Here is a 27399-nt window from a genome sequence, read left to right as displayed (position 1 = left end):
TTTCGGCAAATCATCAGCAACGCGCGTGGGCTTCCTGTGGGTGCGTTGCGTTTTCTTTTTTCCTGGCGAACGAACATTGGGGGCGACGATGGGGCGCTGTGGCATGACAGTTCACCAACAGACGCAATGCGGTGGGAATCATCGTACGGCAAGCCGACGCCTCGCGACAAGTGCCGCTGAGGTTTGGAGCTGAATTGGCGTCTCTGTTGATCTCGCCGGCGGCGAATGGCAAGATCTGCGATGCGACTGACGTACGAGAGGCGTCTTTGTTGGGATTCGCAGCTGCGTGAAGAAAACGGGCGGATGCAGAGCCCTCGTGTTTACGCTTACACTGGACCCAGGACGAAACAGACCCTTCAGACGAGTTGGTTCACGACATTTGCATCCACACGGGCGGCAGTCACTGAATGAGCGTCAAGGGCCTTGCCTTGAGAATGGATAATAATCGCTCAGTCCCCGATGACGGCGTCCACACACATGCCGATACCAGAGCTGCCGCGTTTCAAGCCCGACAGGCAAAAGCCATTCAGACGAAATCTAGAACTCGGCTGTGATGAGAGGACCACCCGAATCCGCTGCACTGCGTTAGTGAGGCGTTGTTTTTGCGCGCACCGGTGGAGCAGGAAGTCAATGGGGCTTCTAGAATGGAGAATTCAGCCGGTGACTCATACCCTCTTACCCATGATCGGACCTGATATGCGATGGGGTCTTCTCACATGAAGCTGGAGATGCGACAACGGTTGGGGTGGCCTTGGGCGCCAACTCTCGTGGGGGTCGTTGCCTTAGCTCCGAGTGAGCACTCTCACCATCCGTCTCTGAAGTCTCGATTAACAATGGCAATTGGTAGATGGACTTGGTCTGTCAATGGCCGGCTCGGTCCTCGCATTAAGCGCCAATTGCTACTGCTACTGTCCAGAGCTATGGTGGGGATTGAGGAAGCCCACCACCCCGCCAGTTCGACTGCTCTGTCTGACACATTTCAGTCTATTATTAACCGTCCATCGATATTCTACTCCCACAGCCTCGAGTCTGGATCTGCTGCTGGGAGGGTTGAATTGAGCTTCCAGGAACGAGATCAAGATTGATAGACACGACTCTGCCCAGCCTTGCCCCTCATCATAAGCTCACGAGGACGGCCATGTGCAGGCCACCCATTGGCGCGAGATGGGCATACGTCATTGGCCCATTCCAAGGCAAGATGGCAGAAAACCAGGCTGCAGAACAAAGAGGCTGCGTATTTGTTGGAGCTGTCTGCTCTGTTTGGCCTGCATGAGGCATTTCGCTAAAGACAATCGTGACAAGATTGAATTGAGATTTTGTTGCTTGTACGCCTGCTGTACCATCGCCAGTCGTAGATCTACCAGCGCGGCTTCAATTGTATCACCTGGCCATCATGAGACTTCTCTTACCCCTTGTGTCCCTCTTGGGCGTTACCCTCGCCGCAGACGAGGTCGTTACAATCACTGCTCCGGCCGCCATCCCCTCCAACGAGCCCGAGTGGAAGACAGATAAGACCTTCACATCGGCCGTCCTTAATAGTACAGACTTCTACCGCGGCCAACACAACGCCAGCTCACTGACCTGGAATCGCACACTCGAGGAGTTTGCGACCGACTACCTCGACGACAACGACGACTGCAAATTTGAGCACTCTGGCGGTCCCTACGGCGAGAATCTGGCTATCGGCTATGTCAACGTGACGGCGAGCGTTGAGGCGTGGGGTGATGAGCGTGACGACTACGACTTTGACAAGGGAGAGTTTAGCAAGAAGACAGGACATTTTACACAGCTCGTCTGGAGGGATACGACTGACGTTGGCTGTGGGAGGAAGCTGTGTGGTGAGAGGGGTTGGTATCTTGTTTGTGAATACTGGCCGAGGGGGAATGTCATCGGGCAGTTTACGGATCAGGTTTATAAGCAGGAGGACAATAGTGCTGTGAGGCCTAGGCCCGGTGTTGGATTGGCTTTGGTTATTCTTGTTGGATATCTCGTCGTTTGGGTGTGATGATGGGATATAACGGTTCGGACATATATGGAAGCGTGGGAAGTCGGGACTCATGCGGGACATGGGTTGGCATATACTACTACAGTCTCTTTGTATATCTCCCAGTAGATTGATGATACCTATGGATACATGATATTATGCTCTATACACTTCTGGGTCTCATTGCTGGTCTCTAGGTGCTTTGTATTGAGCTCACATGCCCCGGAAGGATTCCTGATCCATCTCTCCCTCTGTCTGTCTGTCTCCGGGCGCTGTGAGAACTTGATACAACGTGAAGGTTCCTGTACCCAAATACCTCAGATCTTACCGAGGCTGTTCTTGATTGCTCACAAAGGACCAGGCTCACTCGCCACAAAGTGCACCTAAACTCCACCTTCTTCTCCCCAAGGGATACTTAATCAAGTCCATCAAGAAGAATAGGAGTAAAACACACATCGAAAAGTCCCCTCATTCGAAAGTAAAGCTGGTGCTCGGGGGGCCTCGTTCTCGATTCATGGGGCGTACCCTATGAGGGAGTCGAACCACTCTCTGGCCCCGATGCCGCTCAAGAGGCCTTCGGAGTCCGGCGAAGAAGCACTGGTCGTGACCATTGAGCCATTGCAAGCCATTGTGCCCCTCTATCGTGAACTTCTGCAGGGATGGGCTCCCCAGCAAATGAAGAGCGAGTTCTTGATGCTCCATCATCTCTCGCTGTGAGATCTCCGCAATGAGCGTCAGGCTCTGCAGGTACTGACGAGGAGGCGGTAAAACCACTTTGAGGGGGAGCTGCAGTCTTTTGGAGGGTGGGAATAGGATGATCATATCCTGAAAGGCCATGGGGCGCATCTCCTTGTACATTTGACGCAGGTGAGCATTAGGAAGGGTGCGATCGAAATGCCTCTGTACGACTGGATCTCGCCCCTCTCAGCAGGTGGAAGGACCTGACAAGAGGCCTTGATTTTGGGGTGTTGCTTCAGATATTCGCGTTGGATGACGATGCGTATCTCGGGGGGAGGGAGAAGAAGCGGCAGTCCGTCTGGGGATGCATAGTGTCGCGTGTTTGCGTAGGTGTTGCGGTGGTGGGAGTGATACCGATGTGTTTAAGGATAAAATGCTGAGATATATCGAGTAGTGATTCGCTTCTTAAGTAGTATTTGTCTTCATTCACATTTATGTCCGCTTCACTGCTGTCCAGGGGGCTAGGTTGGGTTGCCTATGAGTATGGGGCTTGGTGTTGGCCCTTGAGACAGATGCCTTGAATACAATATTCTACACTGGGTGCAGTCACACTTACATCCTGCTAATTAGGCACAAAGACGATTGTCTGATCAGGAAAGGGAGTGAAGAAAAAGGGTGGTCAATGATCATTAGCGGGTTGGTCACCGGTTCAGCTCTTCACACATTTTCATGGCAACGGTAACTGATTATAGGTCTTAGCAACATTTTACTTGGCTGAGTACATTTAAATGCATTGCGGATACTTAGGTTCTAATCCTATATGACGTGTCTCTAAAGATGTCGCTTCTCCTGCTCAGTTCCGGCTTCAATACCTGGATACACTCTTCTACTACGTCGCCTGCGCTCCATTATTCCACAAAACAATGTCGAAAAACTGCTTGAGAGCCAAATTTGCTTTCTCGGCCTTTGATAAATGCGGCTCACGACCCTGAAATATCCGCGGCATCTGGCTGGCGATGCTCAGGGGGAAGAAGGGGACTCCAGCCACCTGCGTAGTCTGCCAAACGCCCCAGGATAAGTTCGTGATTGATCTTTAAAGAAGAACCAGAAGTATTCAGCCCACTGGTATGGTCGCACGCCTTTGAACCTGATAGTCCGAATGTTTTCGCACTCGGACAGTGCTTCTAATAGAGAAGTGATGCAGGCTTTCCAGGGGTGCCATGCTTCGCGCCCGACTTCTATAGTGGGACTTGCGTTGCATTTTATATCGGAATCCTTCATATTTGATCTCGTCTTGTCTTGTTCGTTGCCACGCGTGCTCCATGAGCATGGCGTGTCAGAGTCTAGGTCACCCTCAAACGACATTACTGTCAAGTGTTCAAGGCGATCCCAATGCAAGTTTCCGTGTACAAACAGACCAACTCCGTATTGGCCTGCACGAAAGAAGATATGGCTTGAAGCAAGAGGCTCTGCCTCCTGAGACATCTGCCTGGACGTCAGCAACAGAGCAAGTATGTTACGGCTGTTATAGTTTGGCAGGAATTGGTGGTTCTCTAGCAACTCGCCAGGTTCGATGATATAAAATTCCTCGGGAGATGGTTCAAGATATGTTCTGATAATCTCGATGCGGATTTCTGGGGGTAGATAGAAGAAGTGGAAGTATCCTAGAGAGTCCATGACAGATGGTTATAAGAGGTTTCAGTAACTTATCATACTGCAAGGCGGATCATGATTAAAACACAGAGCCAGGAGAATAAAGGCCTTTAGGTAGTCACGGCCAATGTTTATATACTTACAAGAGGAGCTGTTAGAAACAGGTTTAGTGGCTGAACGTTCAGCAGTTTCTTACGCCTTTGTTTAATCAGTGTTATATCATATTGACATATCACCTAGAAGTCAAAATCTAGTTTCATAATAGATCAAGATGTTTTATTATTCGCGGCCCTAGTTCTAGGTTATTTGACATGTCTTTATCACAAGACAAAGAGCGTTTCTACTAGGGATATAATCCCTACCCTACGTCAATGTTTGCCCAAACTCCAGTCATACTGATGTACCATTTAAAAGTTTAAAGATAGTGCTGGATTTTATAAGCATATGTAGTGGGAAGCATCGAGAGTGTTTGTTCTACATAATCCTGCAAGTTTGTGTGAGAACAGAGAGTGTTTCAACTTGACAGATGGGCGTGTGCATCGGATCACCAAACATGTACGGCGATCGCTTATCATTAATAGGTATTCAGTATCCTGTCCATAAAGCAGGTGAGGGACACTAGTCTCCTATTCTCTAACATTCATTCTTTGAAGTATGAAACAATGGATGGGTGCTGGGAGGCAATGCAGGGTTGGAGGATGTGCCCTGACCTGTCGCACCTGGCCAATACACGGCTCTTCCATGCCAAGATGGACCGTGTTTCAAGTTGATACAGTACTATCGTAGCATAACCGTTTCTGTTTTTGAAGCGACCTGTATTATAGGTAGTCCTGTTTGGGAAGAGGCGGATAGTTCAAGTCAATGAGCTCAATAGCCAGTGCACCACACTCCGCACTCCGCACTCAAATGGCAGAAATGATTCAATTACATAATGGGCTTGCGGCGCGAGATAATACAATTCACATGCAGTTCTCAATGAACATGGAAAGTAACGAAAGCTGTTGTAGTTTTGGGCCCTTGCCGCTGAAGCTCCCGCAACGCAATACGCCGTCCCACAGCAGTCGGCGGAAAATTTCTCCGGACCCGCCCAGATTTTGGGCTGGCGTTCAAGCTCCCGCTTTGATCTTGCGACGCCAGACTCGCGGTGATCGAAAACGACTTTGAAATCTCGCCCTCTCATCCCAATCTACGGTCCGACGACGCTCTCACTGTATTCAAGAACTCTTGCGCTCACCGATTCACAATGACTGGTCGCGGTGGTGGCGGCGGTCGCCGCGTTCTCCTCTTGCCCATGTAAGGCTCAAGCTTCCCACATGCGACATCGCGACGCGAAAGTCGCCTTCGTCGCTTGCAAGGCAGTCTGCTAACAAGCTGCAGTAACTTCATCTTCAAGCTTCTCCAATCAGTGAGTTTTACTCCAATCATTATTGCGCGCGCTCGCGCTACCCCGAGCGCTTGACCGCCGGCTGGCTTCGAGAGACACGATCACCCGACGATATTTGAACATGCGGGCGTCTGGAGTTGGGCTATGGCTTGTGGTCAGGCAGCATATCTTGAACCGATGGTCACATGTGTTGGGTTTATTCTCACCGCCATGCTCTACATCTGTTGGGCGGTACACCGTTCTCCTGGAATGGTTTTTAAGCCGAGTTGGATGTTTGCGATGGACGCGGTGTGACATATGGCCCGTTACACTTATGCTTGGGATAGCTTGATCGTGTCCTCGAAGCCCAGCTGCGCATTGAGAACTTTGGTCTGAATTCGACATAGTACTAACTGGTTGCAGCATGCTACCGTCAGCGTCTGGCTTTATGAGCAGCTCTCCATTCGCATCGAGGGCAAGATTCGGGTTAGTAACCAGCTCCGTCTCTATGGCAACTCTTTCTAACCCTGTGTATCTAGGGCTTTGACGAGTTCATGAACCTGGTTATCGACGACGCCGTCGAGGTTAAGCAGATCACCAAGACCAACGACAAGGAGACTCGGAGACCTCTGGGTACGATCAGTGCTCCATACAAATACAATATTCGCTAACTTGTCCTCTAGGCCAGATTCTGTTGAAGGGAGATAACGTGTCATTAATCCAAAGCTTGACTGGTTGATGGATAGGGCATCGAGTTATGGGCGTGTGGAACCAACATGTGAACTGCAGTCTGCTGGAGGGGAAAATTATACCAAGCCGCCTGGCCAAAATATGATGGCCAATGAGGCACCTGTCATGACACGGAAAGACAACTTGCGAGTACGAGGTTCGTCATGCCGCAATAGCTAGGGGACGCGGAGAACGAAAGACTTGACTCGGGCCATAGCTTTGCATCTCCGCGCAAGAGATACTCGTGCACGAATAAACCCACGTTTGCCTTGAGAGCGCCCGCAGTGAGTTTGCTTTCGTAACACTCGACGTTTGACGTCTCCAGCTGGTGTCATGACCTGCATTGTCTCAGTGTACCGAGCCTTACGGTGACCTACTGATGTGGTGCACATTCTGACCATGATGGCACGATTAATCCATTGCAGTGATGGAGAGGTTGTAACCTTAGACTACGGTGCAAGCAAGGTAACCAATGTCCTTGGTCAGGAGCCCTCAACAAAGGGTTACCTAGTCTGGGCATTCCGCTTCCGTAGCACCATCCCAGACACTCGGCGACAGCCCTTCCCGACAGCCACGGCGGGGGATCAAAGCCGCGCCCGCAGATGAATGAGCATGATGCCCCAGGCTGGGCAACGGAAAGGGACTCGGCGGCTGATGGGCGGTTCTCACCTGGGGGGGAACGACGCGAGGAATGCCATTCACGCTGCTTCTAGTCTACGACATCAAGATCTAATCAGAGACAAAAAGGCTGACTCGGCATTAGCTCAGGGTTAATATGTCACTGAACAAGCGGTAAGAAAGAGCCAAAAAGCAACGAAATGGTTGAAACTCGCGCAAAGTCGGGTTCTGGCTGTTTAGCTTACGCATGTCCAGCTCACAACTGCGCTCGACTCTTTGTGCGCAACTTCGCGGCCGCTCGCTCGCTTGCCAGTTACAGCATAAACCTTTGCTATAGCAGCCACATTCCTTGATGAATGGACGGTAAGCTTCCTCCCCAAATTACACAAAAAGTCGTCTCATTCAAGACATGGTACGTAGGGGGTGGGAAAGCTGGAGAGATCTCCCGCCCCCACGGGGTTGCTTGCTTTCTTCTGTCCAGGCCGAGCCGCTGTGAGACATTTTTTACTTCTTGGTACACGACATGATATAGAAGAAGAAAGCGCACGAATCCCGGGATCGACATTTCGAGAGGAAAGAGATAACAGTTGTGAGATTGTCATGCAACAATCCTAGGCCATCATAAGTTTTCCTTGGCTCTCGCGGGGGTGGGCTTGTGCTCAGGGCTTCCCCGCGCCGTGAGGTGTGTTGGCCCTGACACACCGGGAGGAGACCCAATGGGAGGTGTTCAAGGCCCAGCTGTGGCTGCAGCGAGGTTTCATGGAGGGACGGGGTCGCATATCGCGGAAGCCCGAGGTGAAGGAATGGCTGCCTTTGACCCCTTGCAGACACGAGAGGCTTGGGAGTTCGTATGTTGGACGTAGGAAGAATGGCGCCGAAGATGCCGAGGACGAGTGCCTGGTCCTTGGAGGACAGCTGCTTCTACGTGGCAGTGTGCCTAGACGGCACGAACGGATGGAGGAGATGCCGTATCGTGTCCGAGTTGCCGAGTGTCGAGGTTGGGTGGAATTGGAACTTGGACGTCTTGACCGTGATTCGAGGGGCTGCGTGTAGCTGGCGAATGAATGCGGTCAAGGACTGAACTGCGCAAGCACTATCACGGCAACGATCTACATAGGCGATGGAGCACGGTAGTCTCAATCTGGGGTTGCAATTCACAAACACCTTTCGCTCTTGACCCAATAGCTAGGCGCTGCCATGCATTTATGCAGAGGTTGCATTTCGGTACACGATAAGCTCAAAGTCCAGCCTAGCGAAGCTGTACAGTATTCACCGACTTGTAGGTCCCCTGACTCGGGGTAATGAGGACCGATTTCGATGGATCTGGAGGGCCTCATTCGAGGTCAATGCGATTGGATCTCTCTTATCGCAAAGGGCGGGTAGTCTAGAAGAAAGCGAGTCATAGTCACGATCAGGAGAGACAAGAGGGAGCCTCATTCTAGAACGAATGTGGCAAGTGTATTTTCTCCTCAATTCCATTCATCGTGAGCGTCTCGAGCACTGGCGAATCTAGACCCTGGCTGTTTCTTACCGATGGTGGGCTACTAGTAAGCTTCACCGAGGGTGGTTGGATAACACAATGAATTGTGGTGGTCTGCATTGAGGCTCAGACTTGGGTAAAAGGCTTACGAATGTCAAGTCATCATCATTCGAGTTTCTAGACATGCCGAATCCCATCCTTTGTCGGTTCCTTTTGGACAGGATCAGCGTTGTGTTGGTTGGTCGGTGGTGGGCTCGGCAGATAGCTGACGGTGCATCTGCCAGCACAAAGCTCCAGAACGCCCGTTCGCATAACCCTCATGCATACCAAACCACGGAACAAAAAGCAAGCAGACTTGTCAAGCCCCGTGACACATGACAGTGACAAGCAAGGGCAATAATCGCAGATCGAGAAAAAGACGTGCCTGGGATTTCAGGAACACAGCATCTGCACCCCGGATTTTCTTCCCCGCATCCGCGGTGTGGGGAGTGGATCCCGCCGCTGGCCGGTCCAGCGAGTGCAGTGAGTAGAGCTTCAGCTCGGGCTTGTTTCCTGCCGGCTTGCTTGAATTGCGGGGGGAGGTCAAAGCACCCGGGAAAAGCAAGCTTGTATGACTCGCGATGCATTCATCTCGGGTTGTTTTTCGTGGTTGGTGCCGAGTGATCGAGATTGAGGTTCACGGTGATAGAGTTGGTTGCAGGTGGGTACAGCGTCAGAGTGCCAAGGTGAAAGAAGCAATGAAATTGTGGCAAAAGGCATGCTGTTCATTTGAGCTGAAGTGAGCGCGATGGAAGCGAGTCTGGCATTCAACAGGCTTGGCAGATCTACTAACTGAGGCAACATGCTCCCTGGTCCTGCAGCTTGGTGAGCTTTCTGCCTAGTTCTATCGTGTCTTGACAGCTTAGCTTGAGGGCGCCAGAGTCGAGAACTGTCTCATACAGCTCGCAGCATTTAGAGTCGGATGAAAACTGGCGTCTAGAATGAGTCTCAAATATACTTAAATCTTCTTGTTCCTTCAACTGCCTGATCTTGAAACTAGAATCCTGTAGAACCTGGAACTAGTTGTGGTGTATGCCTCCACTCGCAGCTGTCCTACCTACCCAACCCCAAGCTCATCCGCATCTGTTCAGACCTACCGAGCCTGCTTGACTTTATTCAACCCATTCACGAGATAAACAGGAAGAAAGAGAAGACAAATAAGAGATACCTTTTTTCGTCAATTATTTTTCGCATAATATTCGAGTTGCTGGCCGAGCTTAAGAATAAGCTTGTTCGAGTTCCACATCGCCAATCAGTCAATCATGGAGGGGCAGCACTGGAGCTGAAATATCATGGTGGAGCTACAATCTCAATCTATGCACAAAGTCCCGCTTAATTATGAAAGCAAAGTCCCAATCTCAACGGAAAGCAACGGATCAGATAGCGTCGAAACAATGGTGTTTTCTCGGTCAAATATCTGACTCTGGTATGGTCAAGATCTATAGTGTATCTAGCTTCAAGATAGGCGAGAGCAAGGCGGAGATTCTGCGCCGTGTTCCTCGACGGCAGAGCAAGAGTAGGGCTGTCGTGAACAGGGCGGTATCCCGGCATCTCGACGAACCTGTGGGTCATATTGCGCTGCCAAAGTGCTTTTAGACCGACTAAGGAGCCTCTTTGATGAAGCAGTTCTGGTGTCAAGATGCAGGGGCCAAGGACTAGACTTGGACTATTCAATTTGGACTGCATGCTGCTGCTGCTGCTGTGTGCTGCAATACACAGGACGAGGTGACAATGGCCGGGTTGCTGGGATCGAGCTGGCATGACACGGAATCCCTGTCTGGTTGAGGGGCTCATCGAATGTTTTGGTCAGGTCAAGGGTTGGTAAGCGCACATGCGATTGGCCGGGGCTCGCGCACGCGACGCACTGCAGGATGGGCCCCTATGAGCGAGTCCCCTTGCGGATGATTTATGCCAGGGAACCTGGGAACTTTTTTTCATTTTTTTTTTCCCTGCGTTCTCAGCGTCCCGATGGGTTGTCAACTTTGGACGTGACTGGACGTGATGTGCCGTCAGAATGGGTTCTGACATCCATCGTCACTGCAACCCTCCCTCCCCCTCGCCTCGTTTTTTCTCGAAGCCTGCCCTTTTTTCTTCATTCCCCAAGCCCTCATTTCCCTCCGGACTGGAACGTCTTCCCATTTGTCATACGTAATCCGTCTCGAGTCTCGCCCCCCTCCCCTTTTTTTCCTCTGTTCCGGTTGCACCCAGTGGCACCAAACAGGCTTGGCTACTGGGAGGCGGAACAGCTGCTAGAGCCCAAAGGGGCATAAATCGACGCGAAGATCCCCCAGCCGGAACCTTCCAGGTTGTATCGGGGGGGCCTTGAACGAGTTCGGGGCTGCTGAGTTCGGAGGACGGGATTCTCACCCGAGCGTACCGGTAGGTCGCCGTCCACCACAGTGCAGTGCAGCGCAGTCGAGGTTGGTTAGCAGCAGTGTGCCAGCCCCTCTGCATTACAGTAGAATCCTTGGTGGCCAAGGAAAAAAAGACGGCCTCCACAGAGACAAGCTTGAACGAGTCAAACAGTGTCTTGGGGGCGGGCAGCAAATGGCGTGCCTCTCCCACCCATCCTTGGCCTGATTTTCCCCAGGAAACCTTGGACCTCGAGTCTCTGAGAGGCCCGATCGCCTCTTGTGATCAGGTGCCGTGTCATTTTCCAATTCGAGGGGATCCTGGATCGGGCGCTCGCTCTCAGCAGGTCTAGTACCCGAGTAGATTAGCGGGGTGCGGGGGAGGTGAAACCGCCTTCGGAAAAGCGGAGAATCTTAACCCCAGTGAAGCCAGCCCAGCACCTGGCGCCCGCGCCCACTGAGGAAAGCCCTGCGCTCCAGACTGTGCTGGCCATGTGCTGTGCCCACTACAGACCCAAAATTGGCCGCTGCGCCCTTGCCCACTCAGCACTCACCCTCGCGGGGCTGCGCTACTAGGTCCAGTGCGCGGCAAATCTCATCTCCCCTTCCCGGTGTCCATCTCTTCCTCCAGTCTCCATCCATCTCCCGCAGATTCCCAACATCAATCCACCTTCAAACCTGCGTCGCCCACTTTCGCTTGATAATTCGCCGTCTCCGCCCGATTCGAACGCCCTCGATCTCTTTCAGGGCATATCGCCGTCGCTGAGCCCTCGACGCGACGCTGCGCTGCCAGACAGAAAAGACAGAACTTGCCTCCCGCCCGCCCTCGTCGCTCCCAACAATGAGACGCCAGAACCGCTCCTGCGATCAGTGCCGAAAGGCCAAGCGGGCATGCGACGCGCCCTCGCTTTGGGATATCCAGCGAAATTCAGAGAGACTTCGCAATGGCGCCGACGGTGCCAACGGCGTCTCTCTCGCCGAGGAGCATCTCGGTGAGTTTTCATTTCATCGCATTCTTCTTCGCATCCCTCCCCCTCTCCCTCTCCGCGTCTTTTCCCGACTCAACGACGCTAACCGAGGGTCCATAAAACCTCGCAGATGAGATTGATTCACGAGCCCTACGATGTTCTTACTGCCTTCGCACACGAAAACAATGCACATTCCACTGGGTTCGTGCGCAACTACAGACCGGTCCTGCCAACGCCAACGGCGATGTCGCTGCCCAGAATGGAGCCAATGCCCGTCGCGTCCCCGATCAATCGCGCACCAAGGCCAAGCGTCAACGGCCGCGCACTCAGCAACAGCAGACGGGACCTTCTACTACACAGGCCCCTCTGCCCACGCAGGGCCTCGACGTTAATGCCACTGCCTTGCTAGACATGTTACAGGCGCCGCCGACGACTCACGATCTGACATGTTGGGGACCTATGGACCCCAACTTTGCCAACTTTCCAGCCTTTCCCAACACCACATTCGATACCATGCCCGTGAATAACGTCTTCGACCCGACTGCCTTCGACGCGAGCCTACACAACACAGTCCTCAACGGCCTCGAGACTCATTCGACCCCGGCACACCCACCTCCGATGGACCTTACACCACCCACCGAGCTCACGAGTCAAGCCCTTCACGCCAGGCAACGTGCTACAAATGAGGAGGAGAATGGCGAGAATGGATGGCCTCTGTTTCAGACTCAGTCTGTTGGCAGCGATGTTCCTTTCCAGCCGTCTCCGTCGGTTTCCAACTCATACGAGAGCGACGTTTCTTCTCGCTCCCTCAGCGTGCGCCACTACCCAGAAAGCATTGCAAGGAGTTACGGCACTTCGATCTCGCCCTTCTCAGTAACCCACAACATGATGACCAAGACGAATAACAACCTGATCTCGGACAACCTAATGCGGATATACCACGACGTTTTGGAGCATGCATTGTCTTGCTGGCTATCTGAAGAGACTTGCCCTTACAAACCTAATGCTATCGCAAGGCCGTCGAGCAATGGCGTTAGCTGGTTAGCCTCTCACTTTGAGGGTCTTAGTGTCGGTCAACCAAAGCAGCAAGACAACAGAATCTACCGCCGTGTTATTCAACTCGACAAGCAAGCACAAGCGACGAAGCTGATTCGACTCTCCAAATCCGAGGATCGTGCAGCATCCAAGGCCCTGCACTTAGCCATCATGGCGTTCGCCACACAGTGGGCTCAAGGCAGTCAGCGCGAGCGAGACAGGTTCCCACAAAGTCTGACCCAGCTGGACAGTATGAGATCCGAGTTTGATGAGATTAACGAGGATTTCGACCGGACGCTCCAGCGCACTTTCTGGGCACAGGCAAAGCGCGCCCTTCAGGACTGCTCTGATATGGAGTGTTTCCGCGTGGTTTGTGCGGACTTGATAATGGGACTGGCACAGAAGCCAATGGAGGATGAGGATCTCAACGACAAGACTTACAGCATGAGCAACTTTGGTGGCGAAAGCCCCATTACCTCGGGTGAAGGGTCAATCGCTTCTCAACTGAGCGAGATTATTGCTCAGGAAGGCCCGCCAGTATTCATGGAGCGAGCGGCCCGGAAGATGCATGCGCTCAAGTTTCAGTATGAGGCTCGGGAGACTGGGGTGCTTGACGCGTCCAAGAGCTCGCTTGGCCTGGAAAAGGCTACCTCGGCTGAATCGTTGAGTGAGGAAGACAGAGGCACCATTGGCCTTGTCTACTGGATGACTGTCATGTTTGACACTGTCTCTTCATCGATGAACGGCCGGCCCGTGGTTGTATCGGATGAGGAGTGCCACCATGACCCGACCTATCCGGACCACCCAGAGCATGAGTCCTACAATATCGAGTACCGACCACAGGACGCCAGGTGGTGGGCGGAGCTTTTTGTTCGCGACAACAAAGAGGGAGTCCTTCGCTGGCCTTGCACATATGATGCTGCGGCCAAGGGCGTTGTCACGGCGGCCCCCATCAAAGTGATACTGTTCCGCCACGTCTCGTATCTGCAGAACACTGTTAGGAGCAGATACCGTGGTGAGCCGGTTGAGAAGGTCATCTCGAATGCTATGGCCGTATACAAGCATTGGAATGTTACGTACGGCGCCTTCTTCCGGGACCTTGTCGAACAATACGATACGGTCCCGACACACATCCAGAGCTGGTTTGTGTGTGTGGTTGCTCACTTCCACTGCGCCGCTCTGTTGATGGCGGACCTGATTGAGCTTGTTGACGAGAACAAGCTAGGCTTGGACTACTCGACGCAGGTTCGCCAGTCCACCAATGTGGTAACTTCGCTGCGAAGAGACAGCGCGTCGATCCTGTCGGATCTCGCCCGAGTTTCGACATGCCCCCGGGCTGGAGATGTTCCCGGTACCGGTGTGTCGGATCTTCACTTTGCGGTGGTTGAGGGTTCAATCCTGACAGAGCCCTGGACTATGATACTCATACGGGCATTTACAAAGGCAGCTATTCTGCTTCTCACCGAGGTGGAAGAGAATGTGAGGCACGACCCTGGAGCCCTCGAGGCTGCTGGGCTCATGAACTTGGTGAGAAGGTGCGAAGACTGCACCAAGGCGCTGTGGTGCCTGGGCAAAAAGTCGGACATGGCTCGCAACATTGCTAGTATTCTTTCTTCGGCGTTGGGACCATTTATGATGCCGTCACACATGGCGGCCATTCACGCTTGATCTGAATGGGGATAAGGTGTTCTTGTTGGGATAACTACTTGGGGGTTGATGGTTCTACGTATTTTGGCACGCGGTTTACGGTCTGGGTATATGGTATATGTATGGGGCTTTCTTGGATTGGGTGAACAAATGGTATAATCAGCGAACAAACGATCATACGTGTGTGTATCAAATCAGGGACTGTTGAAGCGAACATTCTTTATGGCTGAGGGCGTTAGGATATATGGTCTTGCCCCTCTCTTCAATGACAAAAAGTCTGGCAATGTGTATCTTCAAGACAATTTGCAACTTACGTGCTGCTCACAAGACCAAAGACCTCCCAAGGTCCATGTGCCCGATGGAGAAGGATGCGACATGAGTGTTCTTCCGTGTCCCACTTCCAGATGTCGTTGGAATTCTTGAAGATCTCGAAGTGGTAGAGATTCTCAAGCCTCACTTCTTCAAGCGGAATCTCTTTGGTGGTTTCATCGCCGCTTCCTTTAGGCACACAGGCCAATATTGCAACGGATAATGCCTACTTCTGCATCGGAGAAGGCTGGCTAGTGGAGGAGCCGATTGACTCAGGCGATGGTCTCCCAGGCCTATGTAGAGGACTCCCAGGAGGCTTCCAGGATTGGCTACACGTTTCTGCTTGACGCCGCTCTATTTCTGAGAAACGCCATGCTCGACGCACTCTTCGAATCATCTCGCGAATGGTATTTTCACGTCGCGTTTGCAAGACTGTCGCCAGCCCTGTAGGAGGCTCCTCATTGCCCGAGGTAGGAGGGTCAACCTGACAAACTCGGTGCAGAGTTGATGAGAGCATCAAAACACTCACGCAACGTGACCGCATACACGAGAACACACTCTTCGCTGTAGCATCCTAGGCGGGCCGACGCCATTGGACGGTATAATAGTGGTGCGTGCCAGCAGCTCAACTCGATGGTCGCCGAGGGCACGTATATGCGAGCCACGGAGGATAACCGCCGCCATTCTACGCCACTGCGCAAGAAATTGGTCAACTATTGGCTGCTGAAACAAACAATCGATTGAGGCCAGAACGAGTTGCAGATTGGCGGTTTCGTTGTCATTGACAATTGTGCAGTGTTCAAGCAGGCTGCGCACACAGGTCTATGGTTGGGTCAAACCAGCAGATTTGCCCTTTCACAATCTGCAGGAACATAATTAGACTCAAACAGTTATGACTAAAGTGCAAGGGGTTACAAGAGCCTCGAAGCCACTCACAGAGTCAACGATCATCCTGTCGATGGTGGGAGCCTAGAGCACTGCTGCTCATGCCAGAAGTCCCTTGGGTGGGTTCCTGACGTAACACTGCAGAAGCTTTGTCTCTGGAGCTGTCAGAGACACAGACTATCTGTCAATAGCAGTAGATTGTTAATATAGCAGAGCAACTAAGAGTGTCAACGATGAGTGACATCTACTACTGTACGATAGACAGTAGTCCCCGCCCACGGCGTAAATTTGCGCATTAGGGAACATCGACTTGCAGTAGATCACACCCCTACTGGTTTCATATATTCATGAAAACATCAAGTCTGATCTGATAATGTCACCCCCGGCAGCCCCGCCCGCATCGACATGGTCGAGTTTCATGCAGGGGTCGGATCAAACGTCAGCTGGACCCCTACTACGTCAGAAAGCCGCTGCCCGGTTGGTGAGTTAATTATTGTGCAGATTTTTGCTTGTGGCTGGCTGTTGGGTTCTGCGTAGCCTATCACCAAAGTTCCAATGAGCGTTTGGGCTTTGCTGGCATTACCCTTGAATAGATGCAGTTACCACCATGACTGCCCATAACAACAGTCACAACAGGCCTTATATTTTGAGAAACAAGTGCTTAGAATATATTCTCATAGGAAAGAAGAACTTGGGAGATTATAGTTAATGATGCAAAATACGGGAACGCGCATGTCAAACCTGAACTTAACAACGTAACTTGTACTTACCTTAGACAACAATAAATTGCGGCCAATGCCTTCCGCTTAGATATGAATATATTTAAACGAACATGGTCTGTTTTTAATGGCACGAAACTGTGAGAACTGCAATCTTCAGGTTCAAATGAGATCTTACTTGGGTCGGGCCATGAATGCAAGCAAAGCCGAACAGGACATACAATGCGCGGGTCAAAGAACACATTAGTATGAGGGCCGTTAAATATCACCTCTTTAGGAATGCTGACGGCTTCTTCTATGTTAGTGTGTTGTAGCAAGATTTCGCTTTCCGCGGGCCGTTGTGACTTGAAAACCTAACTCCAACTACACCGACCAAGCTATGTTCGCTTCGCTTCTTCCTTATAACTGCATACATAGTTAGAGAGCTTTACCAGGGAGGACTCACCCAGTAGTATCACTTCTTTCATTTGGATAAGTATCATGGTTGATAGATTTTGCGAGGAAGCTTGTGAGTGGCGGATAAGGTCGGTTATACGCCTCGAATCAAGAGTCCAAGACCTGAATCAGCGCCAAGGCAGAGCTTCCAGACAAAAATGAATCTGGACGAGCTTGCTGAAGAGTACTAGGACGAGAACCAACCTGAAGATCTTTGGGCATCTGACTCGTTTCGTCTGACGTGGCTTCGTCTCTCAGCCACTCCAAGCATCTCCGTCTCAAAGCGGTATAAAGCTGCGATGGCTCCAAAGCAAGAGAGAGCCGAGGCATTCAAGACGGTTAGGCAAACTAGAGTTATATATACCCCCGGAAGAGAGACTCCGGGATTGAATTTGGACTTTTGGTTCTAGCTCCATCTTTGACACATAAAACGCCTCGTTGAAATCTGTGGCTGGCTGTCATCACAACACGTTCTAGAGCAAAAGTGGCGACAAGCTCGCATCTTTACTGCTGACTTGAGATGACATGTAATTATTTTAAGAGGCAGTTCGTTTTATTATTATCAATTGACTTTGGCCTCCATCGTCAGACGGAGCTTGGGGGCTGAGGTTAGAATCTCAGCTCAGAGATCTCACGATGCCTCTTGTGGCATAGCCAAGAAGCCAGCGCCAATGGCTGACATATGCCCAGAAGCAGGTAGGACTTGAAATGGTTCATCTCGTGATGTCCACAGCCCAGTTTGGGATTGTCGCCAAGGATAACCCAATTAGCTTGGCGTGCCTGGGAAGACTACACATGTTGCACAGCCTGATCTGCGGCGCCTAGACTGCCCCATGTTACCAACGACTGGCCACACCGGTCTCGTTGCACAGCAGGCAGCGGGCTGGTGCTGATGCACTGCCAGCGATGACCCCCCGGCTATGCACATTGACCAGCCTGCTGAAAGCCCAGAGAATGCCATGGCCTATGAATTGAAGTTTTTTTTTTTTGGTGGCTTTTTTCTGGGTGGTGTTTTAAGCTGATCCTGCTCCCCTTCTTCTTGGGTCTTTTCGTATCCTCTTCTCCTTGTGTTTTCGCGGTTTGGTAGCCGCTCGAGACATCACTATGGCAGACAGCTACGGCGAGAGCAGTCTTTGCACAACTCCAGCATGTATTCACATTGCATCAGAGATTCTAGGGAATTTTGCCCTCAACTATACCGAGATTGATCCCTGCACGGATTTCGACCAGTGTAAGCTACCTCCAACCGATCCCATATGCCTTGCAACTCTAACCTGGTCGATATAGACGTCTGTGGCAACTGGGCCGCCCGAAATGAAATTCCTGCAGGCCAAACACGAACAAACGGCATCTCCGTCACGCGCGACTTTGTCCTCAGCGCCGTGAAACGCATCCTCGAGAGTCAATACCCCACGGGCAAAGACGCTGGCTGGATCACGGTCAACCTGACCAAGGAGCAGTCCCGGGCCGACAAGGAGAACTTTGCCAAGATCCAGGACGCCTACAACGTTTGCATGAACTACACTGCCATTGAGGAGGAGGACCTCAGCGTCTTGTCTGCGTTTGTCGAGACTGTTGTGGATGTGTTTCCTGCTACTGAAGAGTCTGGCAAGAACGAGACTCATGATTACTCCAAGGAATTGGGTGAGACTTTTGTCTTGTTTGAAAGTCTGGGTATCGAGACGACTCAGAGGTTCGTGCACAAGCAAAATGAGATCGACCCAGACGAGGTTCTCCTTGTCATTAATCCTCCAAGCACCGTGGATATCCCCGACACAGAGGAGGGCATTCTTGAGTATCTCGACCTCGCTGCCGCCCTCCTTGCCGCTGTGCACCCGGCCAAGCCCACCGTCAAGGAGGCCTATGCTCTCATGACTTCGGTTGTCAAGTTACAGGTCAAGATGCTGAGGGTGTTCTCTCGTGCAAGCGAGGATGACAACCCCGATGAGTTGAGCCCGCTATTTCGCATCGAGGACATCCAGAAGCTCGCTCCCCAGCTAAACTATGAGTACGTGGTTAAGGAGCTTGCACCCAAGGGCTACAGGGCGGACAAGGTGGCCTTTTCGACTCAGGGCTATTACAAAACCCTGTCAGAGGTCCTCTCTGAGACCCCTGCCGAGGTCATTCAAACCTTTTTCGTCTGGAAAGCCATTACAGCGCTGTCTCCATATGTCGAGACGGAGTTGACAAACGCCTGGAACGCCTTCTTCCAGAAGCAACTCGGCAAAGATCCCGAGAGCCCTGCACCTCGCTGGCAGCGGTGTGTCGACTTCCTCGACTCTGGAGTTGAATGGGTCACCGTCAACCCGGCGGCCGAGAGTCTGGTTGGTCCTACCGGCTTGACCTGGATCCTCTCCCGCTTCTTTGTCGACAAGTACTACCCTCCCGAGGCTCATAACTTGACTTCTCAGCTCGTCGACTCTCTGGAGTTGGCGTTCCTGGAGCGTCTCGAGACGAGAGACTGGCCTACTGACGAGACTAAGAAGGCCTCTGCTGAGAAGCTGCACGCCATGACGAACAAGATTGGCTTGCCTACAGACCCGAATGCGGTCGATCCTGTTGCTATCAATAAGTACTACGACGGTGTTGAAGTCACGTCGTCATACGTTGCCAACGCTCTGAGCTTTGCCAAGGTCAACATCGCTAAGAACTGGGAATCCCTCGGAAAGCCCTTTGACCGTGGTCAGTTTGAGATGAGTACGTTGGCTGCCAACGCTTACCAGGACTTTCAACTCAACGCTATTGTTCTTCTCGCTGGGTTCCAGCAGTTTCCCGTGTACGACGTCGACTTTCCCTCATATCTCCTGTATGGAGGTATGGGTAGCGTCGTGGGCCATGAAATCACTCACGGCTTTGACAACACGGGCCGTCTCTTTGATGCCACAGGTAATATGACGACATGGTGGGACAAGGAGTCGATCGCGGCGTTTGAGAACAAGACCGAGTGCTTTATTGAGCAGTATAACAAGTTCACCATCACTGCGCCCAATGGCACCCAGCTCCACGTCGACGGCGAGCTGACACTAGGCGAGAACATTGCCGATGCCGGTGGTGTAGTGTCAAGCTATCTCGCGTGGCAGAAGTGGGAGAAGGAGAAGGGACCTGCCAAGAGACTCCCTGGCCTGGATGACTTTACGGGCGCGCAGCTGTTCTTTGTCAAGTGGGGACAGACGTTTTGCAAGAATATTCCAGCAGACGACCAGGTCAAGTTGTTGTCTGAGGATGTGCACAGTCCCAATGATGCGAGGATTATGTTGACGCTGCAGAACTCGGCTGGGTTCCTCAAAGCGTTTAATTGTCCTCAGAAGAAACCTACATGTGAGCTTTGGTAATGAGTAGATTGGGGATATGGTGAGCGGTTTCTTGTATATAGTGAAAGAATGTTTGTATAGTCATAAGTGAATATTTTAAAACCTTTCAAACAAACCCCAGCCTATATTATCAAGCACTTGGTATCACCGCTGTTGCCTCTGGCCAGGGGGCCCTGTCCTTCTCGTCCGGAGCATATGGCTCTTTTTCTAGTTGCTCTATCGGCCAGGACATCAATGCCTGCCACTCTTGTCCAAGTTGAGCTTGTATAGCCCTGATTTCTCTTCCAGGTGATGGACCAACCCACCATGTATAACGAACACAACTAGCCAAAGCAAAAAAATGCGCCAACAAAACCAAAGCACGCGGTTTCTGGAAGCGTAGCAGCTCTATGAAACGTGCAGAAACTATCACAGAAAAGGACGTCAACCTCCGACTGATCATCTTGGGATCTTCACTAGATCTCATTGCCCGTATGACGGAGCCGATGTAGCTGACAACGTTCTCGTACGCCGTGACATCGCTCTCGTCATGTATCTCACCCTCCCGGAAGTGGAGGAGATGCTCAAGACCTTCTCGGTTAGACTTGCAAAACACAACGTCTGGTTTCACGTAGGATCCAGCCGTGTCTACAAGAGACCGCATCTTGGCCCCTGGATTGTCCTTTAGGAGCTCTATGGCCTGCTGGAACACACCACCGAGACCTCGAGACATTTGAAGCCAGTGAAGAGGGGGCTCGTATGGTTCCAGCTGGCGGAATCTCAAGTTCGCAAAAGCATCCATGGTGAGAAGGACTGAGACAAAGCACGCTGGGTCTGAATTTTCTTTCGTCATGTTTGCGAGAGTCTCGCGATGTTGCTGCACCGTCGCTTCGAGGTAGTTGGCTCGATGTAGTTCCAGCTCCGGATCAGTGTCTCTGCCTTGGGTGAGCAGGTAAAGACAGGATATCGACATGATGGCGTTGAGCAGGGGTTCATGTTCCAGAGCCATTCGTGGCACCTCGTTTACCCATGTGTTTTGGAGCACGGGGAGGTGCGTTCCCGCGGTGTGTGGACAGATGTCAGCGACAAAAGTATGCAAGAGGCGAAGCTCGAGATACCGGCGCTCGCGGGTTTCGGTTGGCGGAGCGGGACTGGCATTATCCACTGGAGTTGCCGGAACGGTTGAGGGTGTCCCTGTCTTTGGCTGGGGTGCACGATCGTAGTGACAGTGGACTTTGTGTCGATGACAGCCGCCCTGGGTGACACAGTACCGTCAATTCACAAGACACCTTGGTATTGTGTAGCGAAACTTACACAAACCGGCCTGGCTTCATCACACTGCATAGTGTCAGTGACTCGGTTGCCAGTCTGGAGCTCAATATGGATCTCACCTTGACGCGTCGTGACCTGCATCTCGCACAGCCTGTTTTAGATTTGGTGTGATACAGACGTGGCATGTCTCGGGCATAGATACAGAGAACCTCGAATAGGGAATAGTCACGAAGAGGCCATAGATACTATGGATGCTACAGAGGTGGGTAGGGAGGTTGTATCGCAGCCTTGGCGGACGTGGAGGTTGGCCGAGTGTATTAGGTAATCTTGCATGACACAGGCTCACCTGATCTTGGCTGAGGACTTGAGTCAGTTGCATTCCTATCTCAAGACTATAATTCTTTGTCTGTTGGTTGGAACCTAGGATTTCTCTCCTCTACATGGTCAAGTAAATCACCCTATACGAGATTGTTCAACCGGTGAATCTGCTACACCTTATCGACTGGTTTTCACTTACGTCATATTATCCACCAGCTTTGAAAACCTTGGTGATCGCTGGATGCATCCAGCAAAATCAGGCGCCGCTGCCATCACAGTCAAATGCCAAGACATGGCGTTGCATGTGTTTTTTACACTGCCACAATCTTCTCCTCTTTAAAACGGGGATGGCATCAGCTGTTTACTGGCTAGATCGCGTCTTGCCTGCCCTCTCGTCCATGCACCGACATCTCGGTTGAGTGTGGCTATGCTAACAAGGAAGCAGGAAAACGGCATCACGCTGAGCTTGGCAGACTTGGCGACGTTCTTACATCCAGAGCCCGATATCCCCTTGTGGATGATGCTCTCTCCTCCTCCTATTCCCGTCTAGATGATTCATTCCATTATTTCGAGACCGTCTACCCCCTGCTGGGCTTTCAACTTTTCAAAATGGCCCAAGTTGAACGACTGTGGGCCATCTACGAAGAGCTTGTGGATTCGACCTGCAAAAACCAACAGACAACTTCAGAGGATGCTATCCGTCTGAAGAATCGACTCCAAGAGGTTGCCAAAGTTGTCAAGGCTAAAACCAAGGGAAGTCTACGTGTTGACTTTTCCGCAAGTACGAGTTCATCACCCAAGGTGGAGGCAGATGTCTTCTTGGAAGGAGAAGACAATGATACCACACCTGAGGCGCGTCGACTTCCTCACGAGTCACTCAGTTTGTTTACCCCCTATCTGGACGTTGAATATGGCAAATCTAATAGAGCCAGGTCTTTACCGTCGCAAGACATACGGCAATGGCATTGGCCAAGATAGCATCATGCTTGATGCCGAATCAGAACCAGGATATACTGGAGCCATTCCGGGTACAGTGACAGCCAAAGGCCTTGGAGTCGAATGCTGGGAGGCCGAGTATCTTGCCAACAGACAAGTCGAAGAACCTCGAAAAGCTGAGAAGGCGAAATTCAAATGCGTGGAGGAGAAGAAGATCCTAAGGCGGATCGACGAGGTGAGAAGAGGGACACGCCTTCATGAAAGAAGTGAGGATCAGAGAAAGACAGACCTGGAAGAGTTTACAGCTGTTGCGTAAGTACATCTTTGTCCAAACTATTTGAGGGGTCACTGACCATTCAGGTGCAAACCAAAACATGAGACGAATCAAGACCCATCCCAGTCTCCAGGTTCTCTTTGCCACATACTCAACCGTACCGAAATATTCACGGACTTTACAACCAAGTCCTCCATTTCGTCAGAGTGGGCAAGCCTCAAGAATGCAGACCATGGTAAATGGCATCTGCTATGGCAAATCATCCTTGCTAGAGAACTCGCACTCGACCTGGAAAACCCGCCTGAATTGTCCAGTTCTGAGTTGTCACGCTCTGTACTTGCCGCTCTCATCATCCAAGACCAATGGCTTCAGAACGTTGAAGTCGTGATGGAAGAGATGCCTCTTAACCTTTCAGGGTTGAGGAAACTAGCTGCCACTGGGGAGGTGAAGGCTCGGGCAGAGGATCACAAAGAACAAGGCGACAGGGCGGTTGAAGAGAAGCAATGGAAGATTGCCAAGGAGTTCTACACAAAGGCCATCGAGCTGGACTTGAGTTCGGCCACATACCGTGCTGCTCGACCTGTTGCGGACCTGCAGCTTGGCAACTGGGCAAATGCAGCCCAGGACGCCCTTGTTGCTACGAAACTGGATCCCAAAAATGTCCATGCGTGGAATATGCTGGCTGCGGCTTGGAAGAAGGGTGGAAACGACGTGAGAGCCTTGGCGGCTTATGAACATGCGGTTAAACTTGCTGGTTCTAAAACCACTGATCAGATGAAACAGGACCTTGCTGAGACGAAAGCAAGAGTTGAAGAGCTGAGTAGCCCGCAGCCTGAGCAGGATCAGGTCTCTAGGGACAAGGCTCTCAAGGCCCTGGGTGATCAGCAGTGGGACACTTTCCTTCATCCAACCCGGCTCCAGTCTCACTGCCATGAAGCACAAGTGGAAGGCTTGATCTGCTTTGCTCAACACATCAGGTGGCCATATCTGGACGAGTTACGCGCCAACGCGAAGGATGCCTGGAAAAAGACAACCACCGGCGCCATAGTCTCGTGTCTAATGCAGGACTGGTTGCTCGGCCTCACACTACCTGGGAAGTGGGTGGCACTGAAACTCATGTCATGTCTCATCGAAATGTCACCCTCCATCTCCAAAATACGCCTGACAGAGTCCTATCAGCACGGTTTGTCTCTTCCTCAATGCTCCTATTGGAGATCGAGAAGTGTGCTTGGTCGAGTACTTGGGGCTTGGTCAGGGGTGACATCTCTCTGTGGCTGGGTTGGACCATGTCCACCTGTTGTCGTGGATCACCCCATGTCAAAGAAGAAGTCATCGGCTTGTATGATGGTTGATGCTAAGCCCGTTGATCTCCTCAAATCTTCTGGCATCGCTTCAAGGGGCCCTGACTACCACTTGGCACGCTGGCGACCCAGCCCTGATGAGGATCTATGGACCTATTCTGATGACATGACCAACGACAAGCAATGGGTGACAATACCTCATCCTCGCATCCAAGACTTGAGACCAGTTGCCGTCAAGGCTATCAGACTCAAACAGATCCACCCTCACCTCCCTGCCAACGAGAGAAACGTCGAATACAGGGCCAGCATCGACTTTAGCTTCGTCATCAGAAAGTTAGTGCCGTTGACCAAGGTCGTCACATATACCCTCTTCACAAACCCAATCTTTGTATCCCTACCACCTTGTCACGGAGGGAAGAGCGGTGGTCACGAAGTGCATGCCCGAGAAGTCCAGAAGAACCAGACTGTCGTGATACCCGTCCACCAGATGAAGGATTTTGACGGCAACAACAAGGATGGACGCTTGATAGTCATCAACGCTGCTTGTAACGGGGGCGAGATCATGGCAAGAGCCTGGTGCGCAGAAAAAGGGAGGAATGCTGTTGTGAGAAGGGGCGGAGGGCCTTGTTACGCCTGTGCAACTCGTGTGGCTTCGAAAGGGGAATTTGACTTTGGTGTGCTAATTTGGGTGTCACATATGGATGTTTAAGCGCTATAAAAGTTTCAATGAAATCTAGAATGCCAATAGTAGATTTGTTAATATTCTCTGCCCCCTGCCTAGCTCTCCGTCTCTGATCAGTCACTACTACATCAATAACAGCTTCATTCCTTGCGTCGCTCCCATCGGATATAGGCAGGCTGTACCGGCCTGGAGAAGAGAGAGTTGTAGTCAGTTGCAGGAACCCCTGACTTGCCATCCATGGTAGACAACTTAAAGTTGCGCACCATGGTGGCAACAATAACGCCCAGATTGACATAGGCAAACTTTTCTCCAATGCAACGATGCCTACCAGCTCCAAAGGGCAGATATGGGCTCTTTGTTCCCTTGGATACCTTTCCGTAGCCATAATCCACCACATCGTCTCCAGCAACTTCCTCCTTGACTTTGTTGTCCCATCGATGAGGGTCCCATGTTCTAGCGTTAGGGAAGTACTCTTCACTGAGAGCTGTCACAGTAGGTGAAGCCAGGATAACCTTGTCTGTGGTGATGGTGTACTGAGTTCCAGGCGCTTGCATGGGTGTCTTGACCTTGCGTAGAATAGAGTGGATAGAGGAGTGAACGCGAAGGGTTTCTTTAACCACATTTTGGAGAAGGGAGAGCTTGTCGAGGTCTGAATGTTGAAGAGGTGGAAGATAGCCGTCGACGCTGAGGTGGGTGAGTTGCTCCTGGTACAGCTCTTCGGCAATATCAGGGCGTGAAGCAAGACGGAACATGATCCAGGAGCTAGCCGAAGAGGAAGAGTGTTGACCTGCCATAAGGAGAGTAATCATCATGTGAGCAATCTCCTTGTCAGGAACCGGCTGTCCGTTCTTGTAGGTGCAACTCATCAGGTTGGCAATCATGTCAGAGCACTCTTCCAGATCACCCCCTTCCGCTCTTCGCTTGTTGATAATGTCCATGTAGATATCCCTCATCTTGGCATGAGCAGCGTCTCGTTTTCGGTTGTGAGGTAGCGGAGCCCAGGGGAAGAGAAAGTTGACGGGCTTGAAGCCAAGATCGAGGTCATGATACAAGGCAGCAAACTCTGCCGTGAGCTTCCTCCTAACTTCTTCTCCTTGTAGCGACCGGGCAGCGGTAAAGATTGTAATCTCAGCCATGGCGTTGGAGATGTCGACAGTACCCGAGCTTCCAGAGAAAGCTGGCACAGCATGGATATAGTCGAGGACTTCGTGCTCGATAAGTTGGACGTGGGACTCGAGGGCCTTTTGCGTGAGGCCAAACTTGACAAACTTTTTCTGCTCCATAAACTTGGAGTTGGGGCAATCGTATACGACATCGCTACCGAAGACAGGAATTGTAAGGGGACCGTAGATCTCTTCGGCGTTGGCGTCTTGGAGTCGGCTGTTGAGGACAAAGTCGTTGCCTTCGACTCCGAGGCAGCAGACAATCTTGCGGCCAAAGAGGACAAAGGTGAAGACGTCGCCGTGCTAGAGAAGAGACAGACAAACAGTCAGTGAAGGCTTCCGTAAGGTCAATGTTGATGCACTACCTTCTCCCGGCACTTCATGAAGAAGTTACACGGATCCAGTCCATACGACACAGCATTGCCGATGAAGGGAAGCCAATGGAAGACGAGCGGTGGCTCTCTCGCCTTTCGAAAGAGTTTTTGTCGCAAGACATGGAGGAGAATGATTCCAAGAAACGCCGCAATGGCCCAAACTGGGTACGAGACAAGAGTAAGCATCAGGGCTAGAAACAAGGGGCTTGATGGAGGAGTTGCTGGCGGGATGAAGAATTACCAGAGACGAGGAACACGGAGGGTTTTTAAAGAACCAAAGAAGCTGTGATAAAGCCAGAAATTGCTCTTTCTCTCTTGTTTCCCCCTTCATCCTCCAACACTCTGACCAACCCCCTGCTTCCCAGCCAAGGATTACCGCGGGTCAGTGTTGAAGCATCCTCAGCGCCTCTGATACTCCATTTTCTACGAGATAACCGAAGCATTGGCCAATGAGTGTCTCTCGGCGTAAGCGTCTAGTATCGGTGTGCTGGTATTGATCCTATGCTTGTCAAGTGCAGTAAGAGATGATAGATCCAGTCTTACCAAGCCGAAATCCGAATACGGGTTCGGGTTTCTATCGTACTCGTATTCGCAGGATTCGCTTAGCATTTTGAAGCTATCTCCACTTCACATTTACTGTAGCTGGTACCAAAACGGCGACGTTCGGTTGGTTTGGTTCCTCTTCTTTTTCTTCTCTTGCGTATAATGCTTACATTACAAGGTCAATTTTCCTTTTTCCACCTGGGTTCCATCCTCGCTTTGACCAACTCCAACATCTCACATGCTGACAGAGACTGTTTGATCATTGGCGGAAGAAATAGTTTCATTCCGTCAACGCGATCACCTTGTGGCTCGCTTCACCCTTGAAGAAGGCTCATTCTACTTGTTTGTTGATT

At 51.5% G+C, this 27399-nt stretch overlaps 7 protein-coding genes across 7 annotated transcripts; 5 read left to right on the top strand and 2 right to left on the bottom strand.

Moving 5' to 3' along the window:
• Positions 1-1393: 1393 nt before the first annotated feature.
• On the top strand, positions 1394-2701 carry MRS44_008897 (uncharacterized protein; the record flags this gene model as incomplete). Its single annotated transcript, XM_046276355.2, has 2 exons — positions 1394-1838; positions 2448-2701. 2 exons carry the CDS (start codon positions 1394-1396, stop codon positions 2699-2701), a joined length of 699 nt encoding a protein of 232 aa, XP_046132353.2.
• A 2857-nt stretch (positions 2702-5558) lies between these two features.
• Positions 5559-6417, top strand: MRS44_008896 (uncharacterized protein; the record flags this gene model as incomplete). The annotated part of the gene is made up of 5 exons (XM_046276354.2): positions 5559-5608; positions 5693-5720; positions 6102-6164; positions 6218-6311; positions 6362-6417. 5 exons carry the CDS (start codon positions 5559-5561, stop codon positions 6415-6417), a joined length of 291 nt encoding a protein of 96 aa, XP_046132351.1.
• A 5319-nt stretch (positions 6418-11736) lies between these two features.
• Positions 11737-14566, top strand: MRS44_008895 (uncharacterized protein; the record flags this gene model as incomplete). Its single annotated transcript, XM_046278572.2, has 2 exons — positions 11737-11887; positions 11994-14566. The coding sequence occupies 2 exons, from the start codon at positions 11737-11739 to the stop codon at positions 14564-14566; spliced, it is 2724 nt and encodes a 907-aa protein (XP_046132350.2).
• Positions 14567-17997: 3431 nt separating this feature from the next.
• MRS44_008894 (uncharacterized protein) lies at positions 17998-20225 on the top strand (the record flags this gene model as incomplete). Its single annotated transcript, XM_046269727.2, has 2 exons — positions 17998-18124; positions 18181-20225. The coding sequence occupies 2 exons, from the start codon at positions 17998-18000 to the stop codon at positions 20223-20225; spliced, it is 2172 nt and encodes a 723-aa protein (XP_046132349.1).
• A 109-nt stretch (positions 20226-20334) lies between these two features.
• Positions 20335-21596, bottom strand: MRS44_008893 (uncharacterized protein; the record flags this gene model as incomplete). Its single annotated transcript, XM_065621105.1, has 2 exons — positions 20335-21438; positions 21498-21596. The coding sequence occupies 2 exons, from the start codon at positions 21594-21596 to the stop codon at positions 20335-20337; spliced, it is 1203 nt and encodes a 400-aa protein (XP_065477177.1).
• Positions 21597-22382: 786 nt separating this feature from the next.
• On the top strand, positions 22383-24993 carry MRS44_008892 (uncharacterized protein; the record flags this gene model as incomplete). Its single annotated transcript, XM_065621104.1, has 3 exons — positions 22383-22653; positions 22700-23021; positions 23070-24993. The coding sequence occupies 3 exons, from the start codon at positions 22383-22385 to the stop codon at positions 24991-24993; spliced, it is 2517 nt and encodes an 838-aa protein (XP_065477176.1).
• Positions 24994-25106: 113 nt separating this feature from the next.
• MRS44_008891 (uncharacterized protein) lies at positions 25107-27112 on the bottom strand (the record flags this gene model as incomplete). Its single annotated transcript, XM_065621103.1, has 2 exons — positions 25107-26432; positions 27047-27112. 2 exons carry the CDS (start codon positions 27110-27112, stop codon positions 25107-25109), a joined length of 1392 nt encoding a protein of 463 aa, XP_065477175.1.
• Between the last annotated feature and the right edge of the window lie 287 nt (positions 27113-27399).

The sequence above is a fragment of the Fusarium solani genome (assembly GCF_023522795.1).
Source record: "Fusarium solani strain SB1 chromosome Unknown bctg00000005, whole genome shotgun sequence".
In the NCBI taxonomy this organism is placed as follows: domain Eukaryota; kingdom Fungi; phylum Ascomycota; class Sordariomycetes; order Hypocreales; family Nectriaceae; genus Fusarium; species Fusarium solani.
Note: the sequence above shows the minus strand (reverse complement) of the source record. Positions and strands in the feature narration are given on the sequence as shown.